The following is a 19,977-nucleotide window of genomic DNA, read 5'->3' on the forward strand; positions in this document are numbered from 1 at the left end:
TGTCGGAGCGGCAGCGATGGGGTGAAAAGCCGATTCCAGAGGTGACTATCAAATTATACTCTCTTTCTCTTTCTCCATGCTCTCTTCCACCTTTTAACCCCTTTAAGTCCTGCATGTTGTTTGGTACGGCCTCAATGGAACAAACTTGATCGAGATCTGGGAATCTGTAGACAAGTCATTGATCTGTTCGCATTGAGGGTGACCCGGCCCAGAAAAAAGGAATAAATTACATTTTCTTCGGTTCTATGTGATTGGGAGTATAGAAACTTTTCAGACCAATGGGATATGTATTGACGGTAGATTTTGGTGCAGATGTCGTATCCAACTAGTGTGAACAAGGCTTATTGGATTTTAACCCCTGGGTGACAATGGGATTTACTATATTCTATAAAAAGTTTTCTTTTTTTTTTGCCAAACTCCCTTTTTCTTTCTTTCCTCTTGCAGTACATGAACTTATCGGAGTTCAGGGGTCAGATACGGTTTTACCAAGTGACCGTTCAGGACATCGAGCGTCCTGGTGTTTACGTGCAGAACAGCACAGACTCTTGGCTAAGCAGAAACATTGACACGGACGGGTGCGTGATTACGGTGTCGGCTCACAACTCCATGGGCAGCTCCCGTCCTACGTACATCAGGGTCTCCACTCGCAGCCTCAAACGTAAGTCTGATATAGGAAAGTACCTGCCTATCCTTCTGGGGGAGCGAGCTGGGTATGTACATTGCTCCCATTGACTTCATTGAGGGCTGTATATACTGTGTATGCAGTGAGCTCCCCCTATTGGTGGCTGCAGGAAGGTATAATTTCATAAATGACTTGTGTTACTTGTCCTGATCATAAGGTGGCAGTCTGCCAACACTGTTCAAGCTGTATTCATTATTTGGTATAATGCCTTTAAGACCACGGCCCCACTATCAGTATTTGGTCAGTATTCAGTCAGTATTTTTTCTCAGGAGTGGGAGCCAAAACCAGGAGTGGGTGATAAATGCAGAATTGGTGACTTGTTTCTATTATACCTTTTCTCTGATTGTTCCTCACCTGGTTTTGGCTCCCACTCCTGAGAAAAAATACTGACCGAATACTGACCAAATACTGATAGTGGGGCTGTAGCCTTAGAGGTTGTCCAGGATTAGGAAAAACATGTCTGCTTTCATCCAAAAACAGCATTGCACCCATCCGTAGATTGTGTGTACTATTACAGCTCAGCTCATTTAATAATTTAATTAATCAAGTTGGGCTGCAATACCAAACACAACCTCTAAACAGGTGTGGCGCTATTTTTTTTTTTTTTTAAGAAAGCAGCTGTGTCTTTCCAATCCTGTAATATTTTCCAGAATTAAAAGAAAGTGTGTATTTTTTCATTATCCCAGAACAGCACCATTTTGTCCACAGGCTGTGTCTCGTATTGCAGTTCATCCCCATGCACTTATGGCTTTTGCTTTTTGTAATGCAATGATTGTGGGTTTCTTTTGTCATCACCCTTTTAAAAAATGAAGACGCGGGTTATATGAGAGTGGACCTGTATCTAGCCGAAGTTTAAGGAGTTCTCTGCTTTGCATTTGTAGGTAATCCTGGCAGTAAGTGTTTAATTTCTCTGCAGCGCCCCCATAGGTGAAATGAGGCATTACACTGTCCATTCATATCAATGTATGGTCTGTGTAGTGCAGAAGAGGCAACCTGTATATACCGATATTTATAAAATGGGTTTTCTAAACTAGACACTTATTAAACACTTTTTATTTTAATTATTTCTTAATTTCTAAGGTTTCCCCGCCCCCACCAATGTCACCATTATAAACAGCGGCCCAGAAAACATCACCCTCCACTGGGAGCTGCCATATAAATCCGAATCGGCTGACGATCAAGTAGTAACATGGAAAGATCCTACAGGATTGGATCAAAGTCATACAAACTGGATCATCATCCCCAAGCAGAACAGATCGGTAACGATATCAGGTAACCACTAGGAGGCGCCGCTGATCTCCAGACAATATTTGCTTTTTGCACTAATTCAATTTGGACGATTCTGACACAGTGACATTTCTGCATTTTTTACTATTTCAGGTTTCATGCATCGGTCAATATTGTGATGTTTTTGCACAGATCTTATTATCTCCAGTATTTTACATTATGTGGCCATAAAGTTAGGCGTCCTACTCATGTCCTGCTCTTTTCTGTGCAGGTTCCCTCAGGCCCCATATATGTTATCAGTTCTCCGTCTACCTGCTGCAGGGAGGAAGAGCCGGGCTCCCTGGCATCACACGGGGGTCTACGCAGCAGACAGGTATGAAGATGTCTGCCGACGCTGCTGTAGCCCCCCATACATGAGCAGTAACCCCTTCATTATATACATCATTCTGGTGTCTCCACAGCGCCCCTGAGTGGTCCGGACTTTACATATAAAATTCGCAAAAACAATTCTGTCCTGGTCATGTGGCAGGAGACCCCCGCCGAGGAGCAGATGGGGTGCATCATCCACTACAGCATCTACCTTAGGGCTGCAACAAGGGGGACTCGCATCATTAGCAGTGAGTAACCTAGAGAACAACATTGCAGAGTTGGGGAATAATGTCTATATATTATCAAAGGTACTGTTGGGGGGTCGGGGTCGTACCCTCACTCTGTAGTGGGATTGCAGTTTTATGGCCAGACTGAATGATTGACTATGAATATGGCAGAAAAGTGGGGGGGGGGCTCCTGCTGCAGCCAGGTGCCTTACAGTAAGGTAAAAGTTTCTATAACTTTTTGCATTTTTTAAATTAAGGCAAAATCAACGGAGGAGAAGATATTGAGGAAGGATCACTATAGGATTCTTTACTTCATATTTTAAATAGAGGTGCAAAGTATTGGGACTCTGCTGCCAGGTCACTTACTGTCTATAATGCATTGGCCGGTATTCTTCGCATGGACCTTATTTCTTTTTGTTATTTCAGTACCTTCCCACCAGTCCAGTCTTTACCAGTACGAGATTGAGAACCTTGAGAATAACGTCCATTACTCTTTGGAGATGACGAGCTCCAATGGCGCTGGAGAGAGTCCTCCGAGTCCTCTGATATCGGCCTATGTCCAGCCCGATGATAAGATCACAGATACAGGTTTCCATTTATGTCAATGTCTCATTTCTACGCTTTACTAATAGTGACTTTCTGTGGGGGTCACGCGCTTTAGAGAAGCTGCAAGGCTGAGGATAGACATGAGTCAGCTGTCAGCCTCTTATCTCAATAAGTCGACCGTTTGTGTATGGGAAGAGCCGGGAGAGGGGCCTGTCAGCTATCACATATGTATCGGGGGAGCCGGGAGAGGGGACTGTCAGCTATCATCTATGTATGGGGGGGAGCCGGGAGAGGGGACTGTCAGCTATCATCTATGTGTGGGGGGAGCCGCGAGAGGGGACGGTCAGCTATCATCTATCTGTGGGGGGAGCCAGGAGAGGGGACTGTCAGCTATCATTTATGTGTGGGGGGTGCCGCGAGAGGGGACTGTCAGCTATCATTTATGTGTGGGGGGAGCCGGGAGAGGGGACTGTCAGCTATCATCTATGTGTGGGGGGAGCCGGGACTGTAGGCTATTACCGATGAAGGGGTGGAGCAGGTCATCGACTATCACCTACAGTACAGACCAAAAGTTTGGACACACTTTCTCATTTAAAGATATTTCTGTATTTTCATGACTATGAAAATTGTACATTCACACTGAAGGCATCAAAACTATGAATTACCACATGTGGAATTATATACTTAACAAAAAAGTGTGAAACAACTGAAAATATGTCTTATATTCTAGGTTCTTCACAGTAGCCACCTTTTGCTTTGATGACTGCTTTGCACACTCTTGGCATTCTCTTGATGAGCTTCAAGAGGTAGTCACCGGAAATGGTTTTCACTTCACAGGTGTGCCCTGTCAGGTTTAATAAGTGGGATTTCTTGCCTTATAAATGGAGTTGGGACCATCAGTTGTGTTGTGCAGAAGTCTGGTGGATACACAGCTGATAGTCCTACTGAATAGACTGTTAGCTGCTTTTTTCTTGCCATAATACAAATTCTAAGTAAAGAAAAACGAGTGGCCATCATTACTTTAAGAAATGAAGGTCAGTCAGTGCGAAAAATTGGGAAAACTTTGAAAGTGTCCCCAAGTGCAGTTGCAAAAACCATCAAGCGCTATAAAGAAACTGGCTCACATGAGGACCGCCCCAGGAAAGGAAGACCAAGAGTCACCTCTGCTTCTGAGGATAAGTTTATCCAAGTCACCAGCCTCAGAAATCGCAGGTTAACAGCAGCTCAGATTAGAGACCAGGTCAATGCCACACAGAGTTCTAGCAGCAGACACATCTCTTCAACATCTGTTAAGAGGAAACTTTGTGCAGCAGGCCTTCATGGTAAAATAGCTGCTAGGAAACCACTGCTAAAGACAGGCAACAAGCAGAAGAGACTTGTTTGTGCTAAAGAACACAAGGAATGGACATTAGACCAGTGGAAATCTGTGCTTTGGTCTGATGAGTCCAAATTTGAGATCTTTGGTTCAACCACCGTGTCTTTGTGCGAGGCAGAAAAGGAGAACGGATGGACTCTACATGCCTGGCTCCCACCGTGAAGCATGGAGGAGGAGGTGTGATGGTGTGGGGGTGCTTTGCTGGTGACACTGTTGGGGATTTATTCAAAATTAAAGGCATACTGAACCAGCATGGCTACCACAGCATCTTGCAGCGGCATGCTATTCCATCCGGTTTGCGTTTAGTTGGACCATCATTTATTTTTCAACAGGACAATGACCCCAAACACACATCCAGGCTGTGTAAGGGCTATTTGACCAAGAGGGAGAGTGATGGGGTGCTACGCCAGATGACCTGGTCTCCACAGTCACCAGACCTGAACCTAATCGAGATGGTTTGGGGTGAGCTGGACCGCAGAGTGAAGGCAAAAGGGCCAACAAGTGCTAAGCATCTCTGGGAACTCCTTCAAGATTGTCGGAAGACCATTTCCGGTGACTACCTCTTGAAGCTCATCAAGAGAATGCCAAGAGTGTGCAAAGCAGTCATCAAAGCAAAAGGTGGCTACTTTGAAGAACCTAGAATATAAGACATATTTTCAGTTGTTTCACACTTTTTTGTTAAGTATATAACTCCACATGTGTTAATTCATAGTTTTGATGCCTTCAGTGTGAATGTACAATTTTCATAGTCATGAAAATACAGAAATATCTTTAAATGAGAAGGTGTGTCCAAACTTTTGGTCTGTACTGTATGTATGGGGGGAGTTGCAAGGAGACGATCAGCTATCATCTATGTAAGGGGGGAGTCAGGAGGTCGGCTATCACCTATGTGTGGGCTGATCCAGGAGAGGGGGTAGTCGGCTATCACCTGAGTATAGGGGGGTGGGAGCTGGGAGAGGGAACCGTCGGTTCTCACCTATGTATGGGCTGATCCAGGAGAGGGGGCAGTCGGCTATCACCTATGTATGGGCTGATCCAGGAGAGGGGGCCGTCGGCCGTCACCTGTGTGCGGGGTAGGAGCCGGGAGAGGGAACAGTCAGCTATCACCTATTCATGTGGGGAGCAGGGACCATCAGCTATCACCTGTAATCTCCATTGCTTCCATGAGGAACGACACTATTTCTGGCCAATATATGACTTCTATCCTGCCGTTTTCCCCTCTGTATAGCCTAGTCACTACAAGCCTCTGCAGTTTACTTTCGATCTCCATAGACTTCTATAGGCAGCAGGTATAATTTGGTCCCTCACTGGAGAGAAATTTGAGAGTAAATGATAAGTGTAGGAAGAAAAGTGACTGATAAGAGGGAAAACATACTTTTTTTTTTCTAATAAAATACGAGATTATTAGATGACGTCACATCACATTCTTCAATCTCACATTTTAGTTTCAGAGGACACAATGGTGGTCGTGTTTGTGGTCGTCCTCCTCATCATCAGTTCCCTGATCAGCATTTCACTTGGAAAACAGAGGTAATATGAAATCCATTACTCTCCTTTATTTTATAGGGGACGTCACATGAACGCCATTTTTCATGACCTGTCACTTAGACTGGTATTCTGTAGACCAGGGTCAGATGGTGATAATTTGCAGCGGATTCTGCAAATTATTTTTTTTTAATAAAATAAAAAACCTGAAATAAAAAATCTCAACACAGAGAGCAGATTTTTCTGCATTATATTTTATGGACAGAAAAATTAATCATTTAAGGGCCAATTTTTCTTTTTTGCGCTTTCGTTTTTTTTCCACGCCTTCTTCCAATAACCATAACTTAGTTTTGAATGACAAAGGAAATTCCAAGTGGGATGAAATGGTTAAAAAAATAAAATAAATAAATATATATATATATATATATATATATAGCAAAGCAAAAATACACTGCTCAAAAAAATAAAGGGAACACTTTAACAACAGAATATAACTCCAAGTAAATCAAACGTCTGTGAATCAAACTGTCCACTTAGGAAACAACACTGATTGACAATCAATTTCACATGCTGTTGTGCAAATGGAATAGACAATAGATGGAAATTATTGGCAATGATCAAGACACCCTCAATAAAGGAGTGGTTCTGCAGGTGGGGACCACAGACCACATCTCAGTACCAATGCTTTCTGGCTGATGTTTTGGTCACTTTTGAATGTTGGTTGTGCTTTCACACTCGTGGTAGCATGAGACTGACTCACAGAACCCACAGAAGTTGCTCAGGTAGTGCAGCTCATCCAGGATGACACATCAATGCGAGCTGTGGCAAGAAGGTTTGCTGTGTCTGTCAGCGTAGTGTCCAGAGGCTGCAGGCGCTACCATGAGACGTGGAGGGGGCCGTAGGAGGGCAACAACCCAGCAGCAGGACCGCTACCTCCGCCTTTGTGCAAGGAGGAACAGGAGGAGCACTGCCAGAGCCCTGCAAAATGACCTCCAGCAGGCCACAAATGTGCAAGTTTATATGCAATACCTGCTTACAGTATAATAAACAATTTAGACAAATTAGTCGTCTGTTATTTCATAGCAATATTTTATTAAAGTTTATTCAACACAGCAAAACAGAAAAGAATTAAAAAAACACAGCCCCTAAAAAATTCCCTTAAAACCACAAGGGTGGTGTGGTCCACCATTATCTTATTGGCAAAAAGTAATACATTATACAATTAAGTTCAATATATATCAGTATCAACAATATATTTACTGCATAGTATAGGTCAGTGCATTTGGTTAAATCCAGGGGGATCTATATCAAGTTCTCTCCACTGTGGTCCATTATACAGGGTGAATCAATATATAGCATCATTGCCAGTATATAGTAATAAATTTGCATGCACGAGTTGTTGCACAGTCCCATAGAGTATATGACCCCACAATACCAATAATAGTGAACTTGCAAGCAAAATTTATTATACAGTCCCTTTAAGTGTATAATCACACATTATAATGCCAATAAACTTAAATAAAATATTGCTATGAAATAACAGATGACTAATTTGTCTAAATTGTTTATTATACTGTAAGGAGGTATTGCATATAAACTTTATCACTTTGGGTCACTCCTTATGATTTATTTATGGATCTATACAGTGGTGGCCAAAAGTATTGGCACCCCTGCAATTCTGTCAGATAATACTCAGTTTCTTCCTGAAAATGATTGCAATCACAAATTCTTTGGTATTATTCTCTTCATTTAATTTGCTTGCAAGGAAAAAACACAAAAGAGAATGAAGCAAAAATCAAATCATTGATCATTTCACACAAAACTCCAAAAATGGGCCAGACAAAAGTATTGGCACCCTCAGCCTAATACTTGGTTGCACAACCTTTAGCCAAAATAACTGCGAACAACCGCTTCCGGTAACCATCAATGAGTTTCTTACAATGCTCTGCTGGAATTGTAGACCATTCTTCTTTGGCAAACTGCTCCAGGTCCCTGATATTTGAAGGGTGCCTTCTCCAAACTGCCATTTTGAGATCTCTCCACAGGTGTTCTATGGGATTCAGGTCTGGACTCATTGCTGGCCACCTTAGAAGTCTCCAGTGCTTTCTCTAAAACCATTTTATAGTGCTTTTGGAAGTGTGTTTTGGGTCATTGTCCTGCTCGAAGACCCATGACCTCTGAGGGAGACCCAGCTTTCTCACACTGGGCCCTACATTATGCTGCAAAATTTGTTGGTAGTCTTCAGACTTCATAATGCCATGCACACGGTCAAGCAGTCCAGTGCCAGAGGCAGCAAAGCAACCCCAAAACATCAGGGAACCTCCGCCATGTTTGACTGTAGGGACCGTGTTCTTTTCTTTGAATGCCTCTTTTATTTTTCCTGTACACAATATGTTGATGCTTTTTGCCAAAAAGCTCTACTTTTGTCTCATCTGACCAGAGAACATTCTTCCAAAACGTTTTAGGCTCTCAGGTAAGTTTTGGCAAACTGCAGCCTGACTTTTTTATGGGGTAAGAAGTGGGGTCTTCCTGGGTATCCTACCATACAGTCCCTTTTCATTCAGATGCCGACGGATAGTACGGGTTTACACTGTTGTACCCTCGGACTGCAGGGCAGCTTGAACTTGTTTGGATGTTTGTGCGGATGGTGGATAAAGAACCTCGACTATCTTGCGTTGAAATCTCTCGTCAATTTTTCTTTTCCGTCCACATCTAGGGAGGTTAGCCACAGTGCCATGGGCTTTACACTTCTTGATGACACTGCGCACGGAAGACACAGGAACATTCAGGTCTTTGGAGATGGACTTGTAGCCTTGAGATTGCTCATGCTTCCTCACAATTTGGTTTCTCAAGTCCTCAGACAGTTCTTTGGTCTTCTTTCTTTTCTCCATGCGCAATGTGGTACACACAAGGACACAGGACAGAGGTTGAGTCAACTTTAATCCATGTTAACTGGCTGCAAGTATGATTTAGTTATTGCCAACACCTGTTAGGTGCCACAGGTAAGTTACAGGTGCTGTTAATTACACCAATTAGAGAAGCATCACATGATTTTTCCACCCCCTTTTTTAGGTTTGGTGTGGAATTATATCCAATTTGGCTTTAGGACAATTCTTTTTGTGTTTTTTCAATGAAGACAAATTAAATGAAGAGAACTAAGACCAAAGAATTTGTGATTGCAATCATTTTCAGGAAGAAACTGAGTATTATCTGACAGAATTGCAGGGGTGCCAATATGTTTGGCCACCACTGTATATCCTTTATGTGGTTATTAACACAAATGTGCATGTGTCTGCACAAATGGTTAGAAACCGACTCCATGAGGGTGGTATGAGGGCCCGACGTCCACAGATGGGGGTTGAGCTCACAGCCCAACACCGTGCTGGACGCTTGGCATTTGCCACAGAACACCAGGATTAGCTAAGTCACCACTGGCGCCCTGTGCTCTTCACAGATGAAAGCAGGTTCACACTGAGCACATGTGACAGACGTGACAGAGTCTGGAGACGCCGTGGAGAGCGATCTGCTGCCTGCAACATCCTTCAGCATGACCGGTTTGGCCGTGGGTCAGTAATGGTGTGGGGTGGCATTTCTTTGGAGGGCCGCACAGCCCTCTATGTGCTCGCCAGAGGTAGCCTGACTGCCATTAGGTACCGAGATGAGATCCTCAGACCCCTTGTGAGACCATATGCTGGTGCGGTTGGCCCTGGGTTCCTCCTAATGCAGGACAATGCCAGACCTCATGTGGCTGGAGTGTGTCAGCTGTTCCTGCAAGATGAAGGCATTGAAGCTATGGACTGGCCGCCCGTTCCCAAGACCTGAATCCGATTGAGCACATCTGGGACATCATGTCTCGCTCCATCCACCAACGTCACGGTGCACCACAGACTGTTCAGGAGTTGGCGGATGCTTTAGTCCAGGTTTGGGAGGAGATCCCACAGGAGACCATCCGCAACCTCATCAGGAGCATGCCCAGGCATTGTAGGGAGGTCATACAGGCACGCGGAGGCCACACACAATACTCAGCCTCATCAGGAGCATGCCCAGGTGTTGTAGGGAGGTCATACAGGCACGCGGAGGCCACACACAATACTGAGCCTCATCAGGAGCATGCCCAGGCGTTGTAGGGAGGTCATACAGGCACGTGGAGGCCACACACAATACTGAGCCTCATCAGGAGCATGCCCAGGCGCTGTAGGGAGGTCATACAGGCACGTGGAGGCCACACACAATACTGAGACTCATTTTGACTTGTTTTAAGGACATTACATCAAAGTTGGATCAGCCTGTAGTGTGTTTTTCCACTTTAATTTTGGGGGTGACTCCAAATCCAGGCCTCTATTGGTTAATAAATGTGATTTCCATTGATGATTTTTGTGTGATTTTGTTGTCAGCACATTCAACTTTGTACAGAACGAAGTATTCAATGAGAAGATTTCATTCATTCAGATCTAGGATGTGTTATTTCAGTGTCCCCTTTGAGCAGTGTATTTTGTACATTTAACCAGCAGGTGATGTATATTCTATTCTACCAGTCCATGTAAATTGTGGGTGTTTTAACCCAGAAGTGACATGTTTTGCCCAGAGTTGTAAGCTTGTAGCCCAAGAGTGGCATGTAGGCAGAGTAGTACCCATCAGACGGGAGGTCACCTTGCAGTGGTTGATGGGCACACATGAATTGGCCAATTCATGTCTGCCCAAGAACCTCCATTTTTTGTAAGTAAAGCTTACCAAGTAATAACACAGTTTAGATCAAATGTTTTTTTTATTGTCTTTATGAATCTTGGCCATAATGGAGAGCTGCTGCGCTTTCTTTTTATATATTGTACAGTTTTGTGCAGCTAGCACCTGTTCGCACTGTTGCTTTGCAGCTCTGGGGTCCTGGGTTCAAATCCCACCAAGGACAACATCTGCAAGGAGTTTGTATGTTCTCCCCGTGTTTGCGTGGGCTTCCTTCCACACTCCAAAGACATACTGATAGGGAATGTACAGTAGATTGAGAGCGCCGATGGGGACAGTGCCCATAATGTCTATGAAGCGCTGAGGAATTAATGGCTCTACATAAGTGAGTAAAATAAATACCAATAGGTGAGGTGACCAAAGGAGCCCACAATCACTGTGTTTTCCTCTTTACAGCCTTTACCGTAGGGGGTTTATTAATTTTATATTTTGATGGATTACTTTTTTTTTTTTTTTTTTTTTTTCTAAACACTTTTTTACATTATTTTTGGTCTACTTCAGGAACTTGTACCTGCAATTATTTGATTGCTTATACGATATGCTGCAATACTTATTGAGAATAGCAAGATGGCAGCGACGAGAGCCTTCAGCAATAGTCACCCATCTCTGGGGGCTGACGTGTGTTAGCATCAGCATGCTTTTCATTTTAATGCACCTGTGTCACTTTCATTAATATATTGATTTATACATATTTTTTAACCTTTTCAGGCTGCAATTCTTGTTATTAAGACTCATCCCTCACTGGTGCCGTAAGCCCATCCCTGACCCAGCCAACTGTGAGTGGGCCAAGGAGTACATCTCAAACCAGGTAAAGTGAAACATCTCCAGTGAAATAGCCACAAAATGACTTCTATGGGAGAGCTTGTCCATCACCTACTGCTCATGGTGTGTTATCAACTTCTATCTTTATAATGGAGGATTCCCATTCATTGTACAATTTCAGAGCTGTAGTCATAGTTCTGCAGGCTGTTATGCTAGGACAGGTTGAAAGTTCAACTGTATATTTAAGAGCTGTACCTAAGCTAACATGATGAATTTCTTAACAGGAGAAAAGCAGGATTCTTCCGAACGCTGCATCAAGTATCTCAGATAACGAAATAGAGACATTAGAAATAGAAGAGATGGACAGTGAGGAAGAGTCCGCGCCGGCTGTATTCAGTTATAAAATTGGCCTTACTACCCTCAGGGTCACTCAAGAGGAGAACAAAATACAGTCTGACCCCTCCTGCAGGGATATGTTAGCAGATTGGAGCATAAAATCTGCACAAGCTTTTTTCTACAAATCCATACAGCCTGAAAATCCGCCATCAGATTACCTTTTCCATCAAGATCTAAAACCATCCAACTACCTGGTGCACCACGAGATGAGAACCTCAGACTACCTGGAGCACCACGAGATGAGAACCTCAGACTACCTGGTGCACCCCAAGATGAGAACCGCAGACTACCTGGAGCAGCACGAGATGAGAACCGCAGACTACCTGGAGCAGCACGAGATGAGAACCGCAGACTACCTGGAGCAGCACGAGATGAGAACCGCAGACTACCTGGAGCAGCACGAGATGAGAACCGCAGACTACCTGGAGCAGCACGAGATGAGAACCGCAGACTACCTGGAGCAGCACGAGATGAGAACCGCAGACTACCTGGAGCAGCACGAGATGAGAACCGCAGACTACCTGGAGCAGCACGAGATGAGAACCGCAGACTACCTGGAGCAGCACGAGATGAGAACCGCAGACTACCTGGAGCAGCACGAGATGAGAACCGCAGACTACCTGGAGCAGCACGAGATGAGAACCGCAGACTACCTGGTGCACCCAAAGATTAGAACCTCAGACTACCTGGTGCACCCAAAGATTAGAACCTCAGACTACCTCGTGCACAGCGATATTGAAACATCCAGCTACTTGAGTCACCAGGATATTAGAGCATCAGAAAAGTTAGCCCATCGTGAAATTAAGCCATCGCCCTACCTGCTGCACAGCAAGGTGGACTATCTGCCAACTAATCTGTTCACCATCATGGAGGATCCCAGCAAAGAGAATAAAGATCAGTTCCATCACCTACTCCTGCTGCCAACTGGAGAAAAGACCAACAACACGATTAGCCTGGACAGTGTACTAATCAACTGCCCCTAGGCGGATCTGTAAAAAAGTGGAGGGTGAAGACTGATCACATCATCACTTCTATCAAGGTAATCTTGTTTTGAGACTTCAAGGGAGCGTTTTTATTACCTAAATGCATCACAAAGTAAAGAAACCTTGCAAATTGATAGGTCAGTGCTCGCATTATAGACTATTGGTCTGAACCCTCTGCGTTACAAGAAGTCACTATTAATGATGTGCCGCCACCTACTGAAAAATACATGGCATTACACCCAAGTCTGAACATAAAAAGCATAAGGCGGACGGCCAATTCCTTTCTGGAAAGTACCACACTTTCAAGGAAAAAGAACCATTGCCTCCAGGAGCATAAATCTTTTTTTTGTTCTCTTATACAATTTAGAAATCTCTGAAACAAATATAAGACTGGAAAACAGATTCCATATGGGCTGTTTCTGCAACAAGGACAGATTTCTGCAACAGTTGCGTTCACTCAAATGGAGCGTGCCGTAATCACACGTGTAATTTGTCCGCAGATTGGGAGGAAGATTTTACCAAATAAAATGAACTGCGCGTCTCCTTCAGCGAGTAGCATAGACCTGTGTGTGTTTTGTGCTTTTACTGCTCACTAGACACTAAAAGGCAAGAAACTGAAACGTCGCTAAAAGGAGTGGTTGTAAAATGCTCCCAAGTGTTTGCAGAAGTAATCTTTTCATTTTGCATAATATATAAGTGCTTCTCACTAAATTAGAATATCATCAATAAGTTACCTTCAGTTCTTCAATACAAAAAGTGGAACTCCTATATTATATAGAGTCATTACACACAGAGGGATCTATTATATAGAGTCATTACACACAGAGGGATCTATTATATAGAGTCATTACACACAGAGGGAACTATTATATAGAGTCATTACACACAGAGGGATCTATTATATAGAGTCATTACACACAGAGGGAACTATTATATAGAGTCATTACACACAGAGGGATCTATTATATAGAGTCATTGCACACAGAGTGATCTATTATATAGAGTCATTACACACAGAGTGATCTATTATATAGAGTCATTACACACACAGTGATCTATTATATAGAGTCATTACACACACAGTGATCTATTATATAGAGTCATTACACACACAGTGATCTTTTATATAGAGTCATTACACACACAGTGATCTATTATATAGAGTCATTACACACAGAGGGATCTATTATATAGAGTCATTACACACAGAGGGATCTATTATATAGAGTCATTACACACAGAGGGATCTATTATATAGAGTCATTACACACAGAGGGATCTATTATATAGAGTCATTACACACAGAGGGATCTATTATATAGTCATTACACACACAGTGATCTATTATATAGAGTCATTACACACACAGTGATCTATTATATAGAGTCATTACACACAGAGGGATCTATTATATAGAGTCATTACACACACAGTGATCTTTTATATAGAGTCATTACACACACAGTGATCTATTATATAGAGTCATTACACACAGAGTGATCTATTATATAGAGCAGAGGTCCCCAACCGCCGGTCCGCGGACCAGGACCGGGCTGTTGGGGTTTTTCAGCCGGTCCGCGGCGCCGCTGACAGCAGAGAACATTATGCAGGACGGGGTGGGGCGTCGGGCGGGTCTTAGTGACGCGGCCCTCCTGCACAGCATGGTGTGTTCCTGACGGGGTGGGGCGGCAGGCTCTCCTCACTGACACGCCCCCGGCAGAACATGTTATGTGGGGCGTGCTGGGGCAGCAGACTGGCTTCAGTGACGCGGCTCCCGGTACCGGTGTTCAGTGTGTAGCGCTGCTAAGCAGCAGCGCTGTATACACTGACGCTCAATGTACAATGCTGCTACTTAGCAGCGCTGTACACCGAGGTCCCGCCAGCATCCTCCCCATACAGCTCCACCCCTCCATAACCCCACCCCCATATGACCAAAGCCCCGCCCCCACCCCCACCGGGCCATGGAAAACTGGTCTTCCTCATAGCCGGTCCCTGGTGCAAAAAAGGTTGGGGACCTCTGATATAGAGTCATTACACACAGAGGGATCTATTATATAGAGACATTACACACAGAGTGATCTATTATATAGAGTCATTACACGCACAGTGATCTATTATATAGCGTCATTACACGCAGAGGGATCTATTATATAGAGTCATTACACACAGAGGGATCTATTATATAGAGTCATTACACACAGAGGGATCTATTATATAGAGACATTACACACAGAGTGATCTATTATATAGAGTCATTACACGCACAGTGATCTATTATATAGCGTCATTACACGCAGAGGGATCTATTATATAGAGTCATTACACACAGAGGGATCTATTATATAGAGTCATTACACACAGAGGGATCTATTATATAGAGTCATTACACACAGAGGGATCCATTATATAGAGTCATTACACGCAGAGGGATCCATTATATAGAGTCATTACACGCAGAGGGATCCATTATATAGAGTCATTACACGCAGAGGGATCCATTATATAGAGTCATTACACGCAGAGGGATCCATTATATAGAGTCATTACACGCAGAGGGATCCATTATATAGAGTCATTACACGCAGAGGGATCCATTATATAGAGTCATTACACACAGAGGGATCCATTATATAGAGTCATTACACACAGAGGGATCCATTATATAGAGTCATTACACACAGAGGGATCCATTATATAAAGTCATTACACACAGAGTGATCTATTATATAGAGTCATTACACGCAGAGTGATCTATTTCAAGTGTTTATTTCTGTTAATGTTGATGATTATGGCTTACAGCCAATGAAAACACAAAAGTCATTATCTCAGTATATTAGAATACTTTATAACAACAGCTTGAAAAGTATGTTTTTAAAATCCGATATGTTGTCCTAGTGAAATGTCTGTTCAGTGTCTGCCCTCAATACTTGGTCGGGCTCCTTTTGCATCAATTCCTGCATCAATGCGGCAATGTGGCATGGAGGGATCAGCCTGTGGCATGGAGGGATCAGCCTGTGGCACTGCTGAGGGGTTATGGAAGCCCAGGTTGCTTTGATAGCAGCCTTCAGCTCATCTGCATTGTTGGGTCTGGGGTCTCATCTTCCTCTTGACAATACCCCATAGATTCTCTATAATAGATTCTCTATGGGGTTAAGGTCAGGCGAGTTTTCTGCCAATCAAGCACAGTGATACTGTTGTGTGTGAACCAGGTATTGGTACTTTTGGCAGTGTGGACAGGGGCCAAGTCCTGCTGGAGAATAACATTTCCATCTCCAAAAAGCTTGTCGGCAGAGGGAAGCATGAAGTGCTGTAAAATGTCCTGGTAGACGGCTGCACTGACTTTGGTCTTGATAAAACACAGTGGACCTCCACCAGCAGATGACATGGCCCCCAAACCATCACTGATTGTGGAAACTTCACACTAGACCTCCAGCAGCTTGGATTGTGGCCTCTCCACTCTTCCTCCAGACTCTGGGACCTTGATTTCCAAATGAAATGCAAAATTTACTTTCATCTGAAAACAACACCTTGGACCACTGAGAACAGTCCAGGTCTTTTTCTCCTTGGCCCAGGTAAGACGCTTCTGGCATTGTCTATTGGTCATGAGTGGCTTGACACAAGGAATGTGACACTTGTAGCCCATGTCCTGGATACGTCTGTGTGTGGTGGCTCTTGAAGCAATGACTCCAGCAGCAGTCCACTCCTTGTGAATCTCCCACAAATTTTTGAATGGCCTTTTCGTAACAATCCTTTCCAGGCTGCGATTATCCCGGTTGCTTGTGCACCTTTTTCTAACACACTTTTTCCTTCCACTCAACTTTCCATTAATATGCTTGGATACAGCACTCTGCGAACAGCCGGCTTCTTAAGCAATGACCTTTTGTGGCTTACCCTCCTTGTGGAGTGTGTCAATGACTGCCTTCTGGACATCTGTCTAGTCAGCAGTCTTCCCCATGATTGTGGAGCCTACTGAAACAGACTGAGGGACCTTTTTTTTTTTTTTTAAACACTTCAGAAGCCTTTGCAGGTGTTTTTTGTTAAAAGGGAATCTGTCCCCCCCTGGCACTCATCAGACCTCTAATATGATGCATACAGGTAGGTATAGATTCACATTTCTATCACCTGTATGCCCATATTAGAGGTGCCAGATTCCCTTTAATTATTCTAATTTACTGAGATAATGACTTTTGTGTTTTCATTGGCTGTAAGCCATAATCATCAACATTAACAGAAATAAACACTTGAAATAGATCACTGTTTGTAATGACTCTATATAATGTATGTTTCACTTTTTGTATTGAAAAACTGAAATTAACTTTTTGATATTCTAATTTAGTGAGAAGCACTTGTACATAATAAACCAATCAAGCAGAGAGTAACAAATCTAACAAAATAGACCATATTTATAATAAGAGTGCATCATGTGATAAATTTAGTGCAGCTTTCAAAGTCAGAGGCTTAAAGGCAAGGGCCATTTTTGACATTGAATTTTTTTTTGCCATTATTTACTAAAAAGTAACCAGCAAGTTTCCGTCTGTTTTTCATTTTCAGACCCGAATATGCAGTTTGAAACCTGATTCACGTTTCAGATTTTTTTTTTGTGGGAGTGCCTCTCTCAGTAATATAGGCTGAATGTGAGCTTTGCCTTAGCTCATATCAACAGCCAACTTCAACCCTGGAGTTAAAGGGACTATGTCAGCACCAAATGACTGCTGAAACAAAGTACAGGCACTCGGTGCTTCACAGCGGCCAATCATTTAAATACATCTTCCCACCTGCTTGGTTTTCATCTACCTTCACCCTTCTCTGGCCCTATGAAGCCAGAGCTGTCAATCAAAGAGGGGGAGATGGAGATAGAAAGAAAACAAGCAGGCGGGAAGGTGTATTTAAATAACTGGCCTCGTCGTGAAGCACCGAGCGGCAGGACTTTGATATAACAGTCATTCTGTGCTGACAAGAGTCCCTTTAAATAATTTGAAGGGGAATTCCTTCTTTTCTACAGCCCGTTTTCTCTGCCCTCCACGACTTTATATGCTTTCTTCTTCTCATTGCTGCCAGTTACCGACTCAGTTCCCATCATGTTTGCTATTTAAGCAAAGTGAATGCAATTTCATGAAAATCCATACCTACTGTCCATTTAACCCCTCAAGGACCTATGATGTATTATTTAGTCATTGCTCTTTGCCTGGCTTCATCCATGGCAGATGCAGAGATTAGATTGGTGCAAAGTTAACCATGTAAATGCCACTGTAAATCTGCCAACAGCATTTAACACTATTAAAAAAAAAAAAAAAAAAACTTATAGGTATCGTAAATGAAACAAAAAGGAGATTTTTGTGTACTCACCGTAAAATCTTTCTCTTAGCCTCTAATTGGGGGACACAGGACCATGGGTGTTATGCTGCTGTCCACTAGGAGGTGACACTATGCATAATCTGAAAAAGATTAACCGTGGCTCCTCCTCTGCAGTATACACCCCTGGACGGCGTCAGCCTTCTCCAGTTTTGTGCAAAAGCATTAGGAGGAACATAACATGGATAAGAAGGCAACTATGTACGAGCTCAAGAAAACAATATGAGAACTCAACATAACAACGGCCCAGAACGGGCGACAGGGTGGGAGCTGTGTCCTCCAAATAGAGGCTAAGAGAAAGATTTTACGGTGACCACAAAAATCTCCTTTACTCTGTCGCCTCATTGGGGGACACAGGACCATGGGACGTCCCAAAGCAGTCCCTGGGTGGAAAGCAATGGACGAATATTGTGTAGGCGGGCCCCTACAATTGGGGTACCGCTGCCTGCAGAACACATCTACCCAGGCTCGCGTCTGCTGAGGACTGGGTATGAACCCTGTAGTGTTTGGTAAACGTGTGTAGGCTAGTCCAGGTGGCTGCCTTACACACTTGTTGTGTCGAAGCCTGGTGCCGAATGGCCCAGGAGGCCCCTACCGCACGTGTAGAGTGTGCCGTAATACCTGCTGGAAGAGGAGAATTTTTGAGGCAGTAGGCCTCTTGTATGGTGGATTTGATCCACCTGGCAAGGGTAGCTTTGGAAGCTGGTAGACCCATGTGTGAAGGGAGGGAATGTACGGGTGCCGTCATGGGTTCCGAGAAATCCCGTTACCGGTAAGTAACTACGTCTTTCTCTTTCCCCATGACGGCACCACGGAGAGATTTGCAGAGAAGTGTAGATTAGGGAGGGCCACCACTTCCAGAACCCTTCTGCCAAAGGTAAGGTCTGAAGACGAGGTTAGATCTAGCCGGTAGTGTTTAAAGAATGTGGAAGGAGAAGACCAGGTCGCCGCTCTACATATCTGTTCGATAGAAGCCCCAGCCCTCTCCGCCCAGGAGGCTGCCACTGCCCTAGTCGAGTGAGCCTTTAGGCCCGCAGGCGCGGTTTCCCCGCTTGAGGAGTAAGCCAGGGAGATGGCGTCCCTTATCCACCTTGCCAGGGTGCTCTTGGAAGCCTTCCGTCCCTTCCGAGATCCCTGGAAGCACACAAAGAGACCTATCCTTCCTACACTCTCGTGTGGCCTCTAAGTATTGTATAATGCACCTCCTGACGTCTAAGGTGTGAAGGGCCTCTTCCTCCTTGTTTTTTGGGTCTGAACAAAAGGAAGGGAGGGTGACCTCCTGTGACCTGTGGAAGAGGGATCCCCCCTTAGGAAGTCCTAAGTGTCACCCCATCTTCTAGGATTTGCGTAAAGGGGGGCCCTGCTGATAAGGCTTGTATGTCACTAATCTGACGTGCCGATGTGAGGGCTACTAGAAGGGACGTCTTAAGGGACAGGATTTTAAGAGACGCGTCCGCTAGAGGTTCAAAGGGACACCTGGTCAGAGCTGAAAGCACAAGATTTAAGTCCCAAGGAGGAGAATTCCGGGAAGGGATGGGCTTGGACCTATGGGATGCCCTGATGAACCTGGAGACCCATCTATCCCTAGCCAGGTCGCAGTTATATAGGGCTCCCAGCGCCGCCACCTGAACCTTCAGAGTGCTTGTGGCCAACCCCTGCTCCAACCCCTTTTGAAGAAACTCCAAGATAGCAGTAATGGGGGCCGCCCCCACTACTTCCGACCCGGTGAAAGAAAGAAATCTTCTCGAGGTTTTACCGTAGAGTTTGGTAGTTACGGGTTTCCTACTCTGCAGTAAGGTGGAGATTAAATTGGGGGAGAACCCTCTATCCCTC

The 19,977-nt window shown here is 44.1% G+C and overlaps 1 protein-coding gene across 1 annotated transcript in view; it reads left to right on the top strand.

Annotated features, from left to right (window-relative positions):
- Positions 1-13,295, top strand: part of IL12RB2 (interleukin 12 receptor subunit beta 2) — a 69,578-nt gene extending 56,283 nt beyond the window's left edge. Inside the window, exons 9-16 of the mRNA XM_073643858.1 lie at positions 445-658; positions 1,763-1,954; positions 2,181-2,282; positions 2,371-2,526; positions 2,932-3,093; positions 5,872-5,956; positions 11,360-11,459; positions 11,698-13,295. Coding sequence (XP_073499959.1) covers positions 445-658; positions 1,763-1,954; positions 2,181-2,282; positions 2,371-2,526; positions 2,932-3,093; positions 5,872-5,956; positions 11,360-11,459; positions 11,698-12,792 — 2,106 coding nt within the window. The 3' untranslated portion in view covers positions 12,793-13,295. The remainder of the gene's footprint in view (positions 1-444; positions 659-1,762; positions 1,955-2,180; positions 2,283-2,370; positions 2,527-2,931; positions 3,094-5,871; positions 5,957-11,359; positions 11,460-11,697) is intronic.
- The last annotated feature ends 6,682 nt before the right edge of the window (positions 13,296-19,977 follow it).

The sequence above is a fragment of the Phyllobates terribilis genome, unplaced genomic scaffold (assembly GCF_046119375.1).
Source record: "Phyllobates terribilis strain yellow unplaced genomic scaffold, ASM4611937v1 Scaffold_8__6_contigs__length_399053987, whole genome shotgun sequence".
NCBI classification, from domain to species: Eukaryota; Metazoa; Chordata; class Amphibia; order Anura; family Dendrobatidae; genus Phyllobates; species Phyllobates terribilis.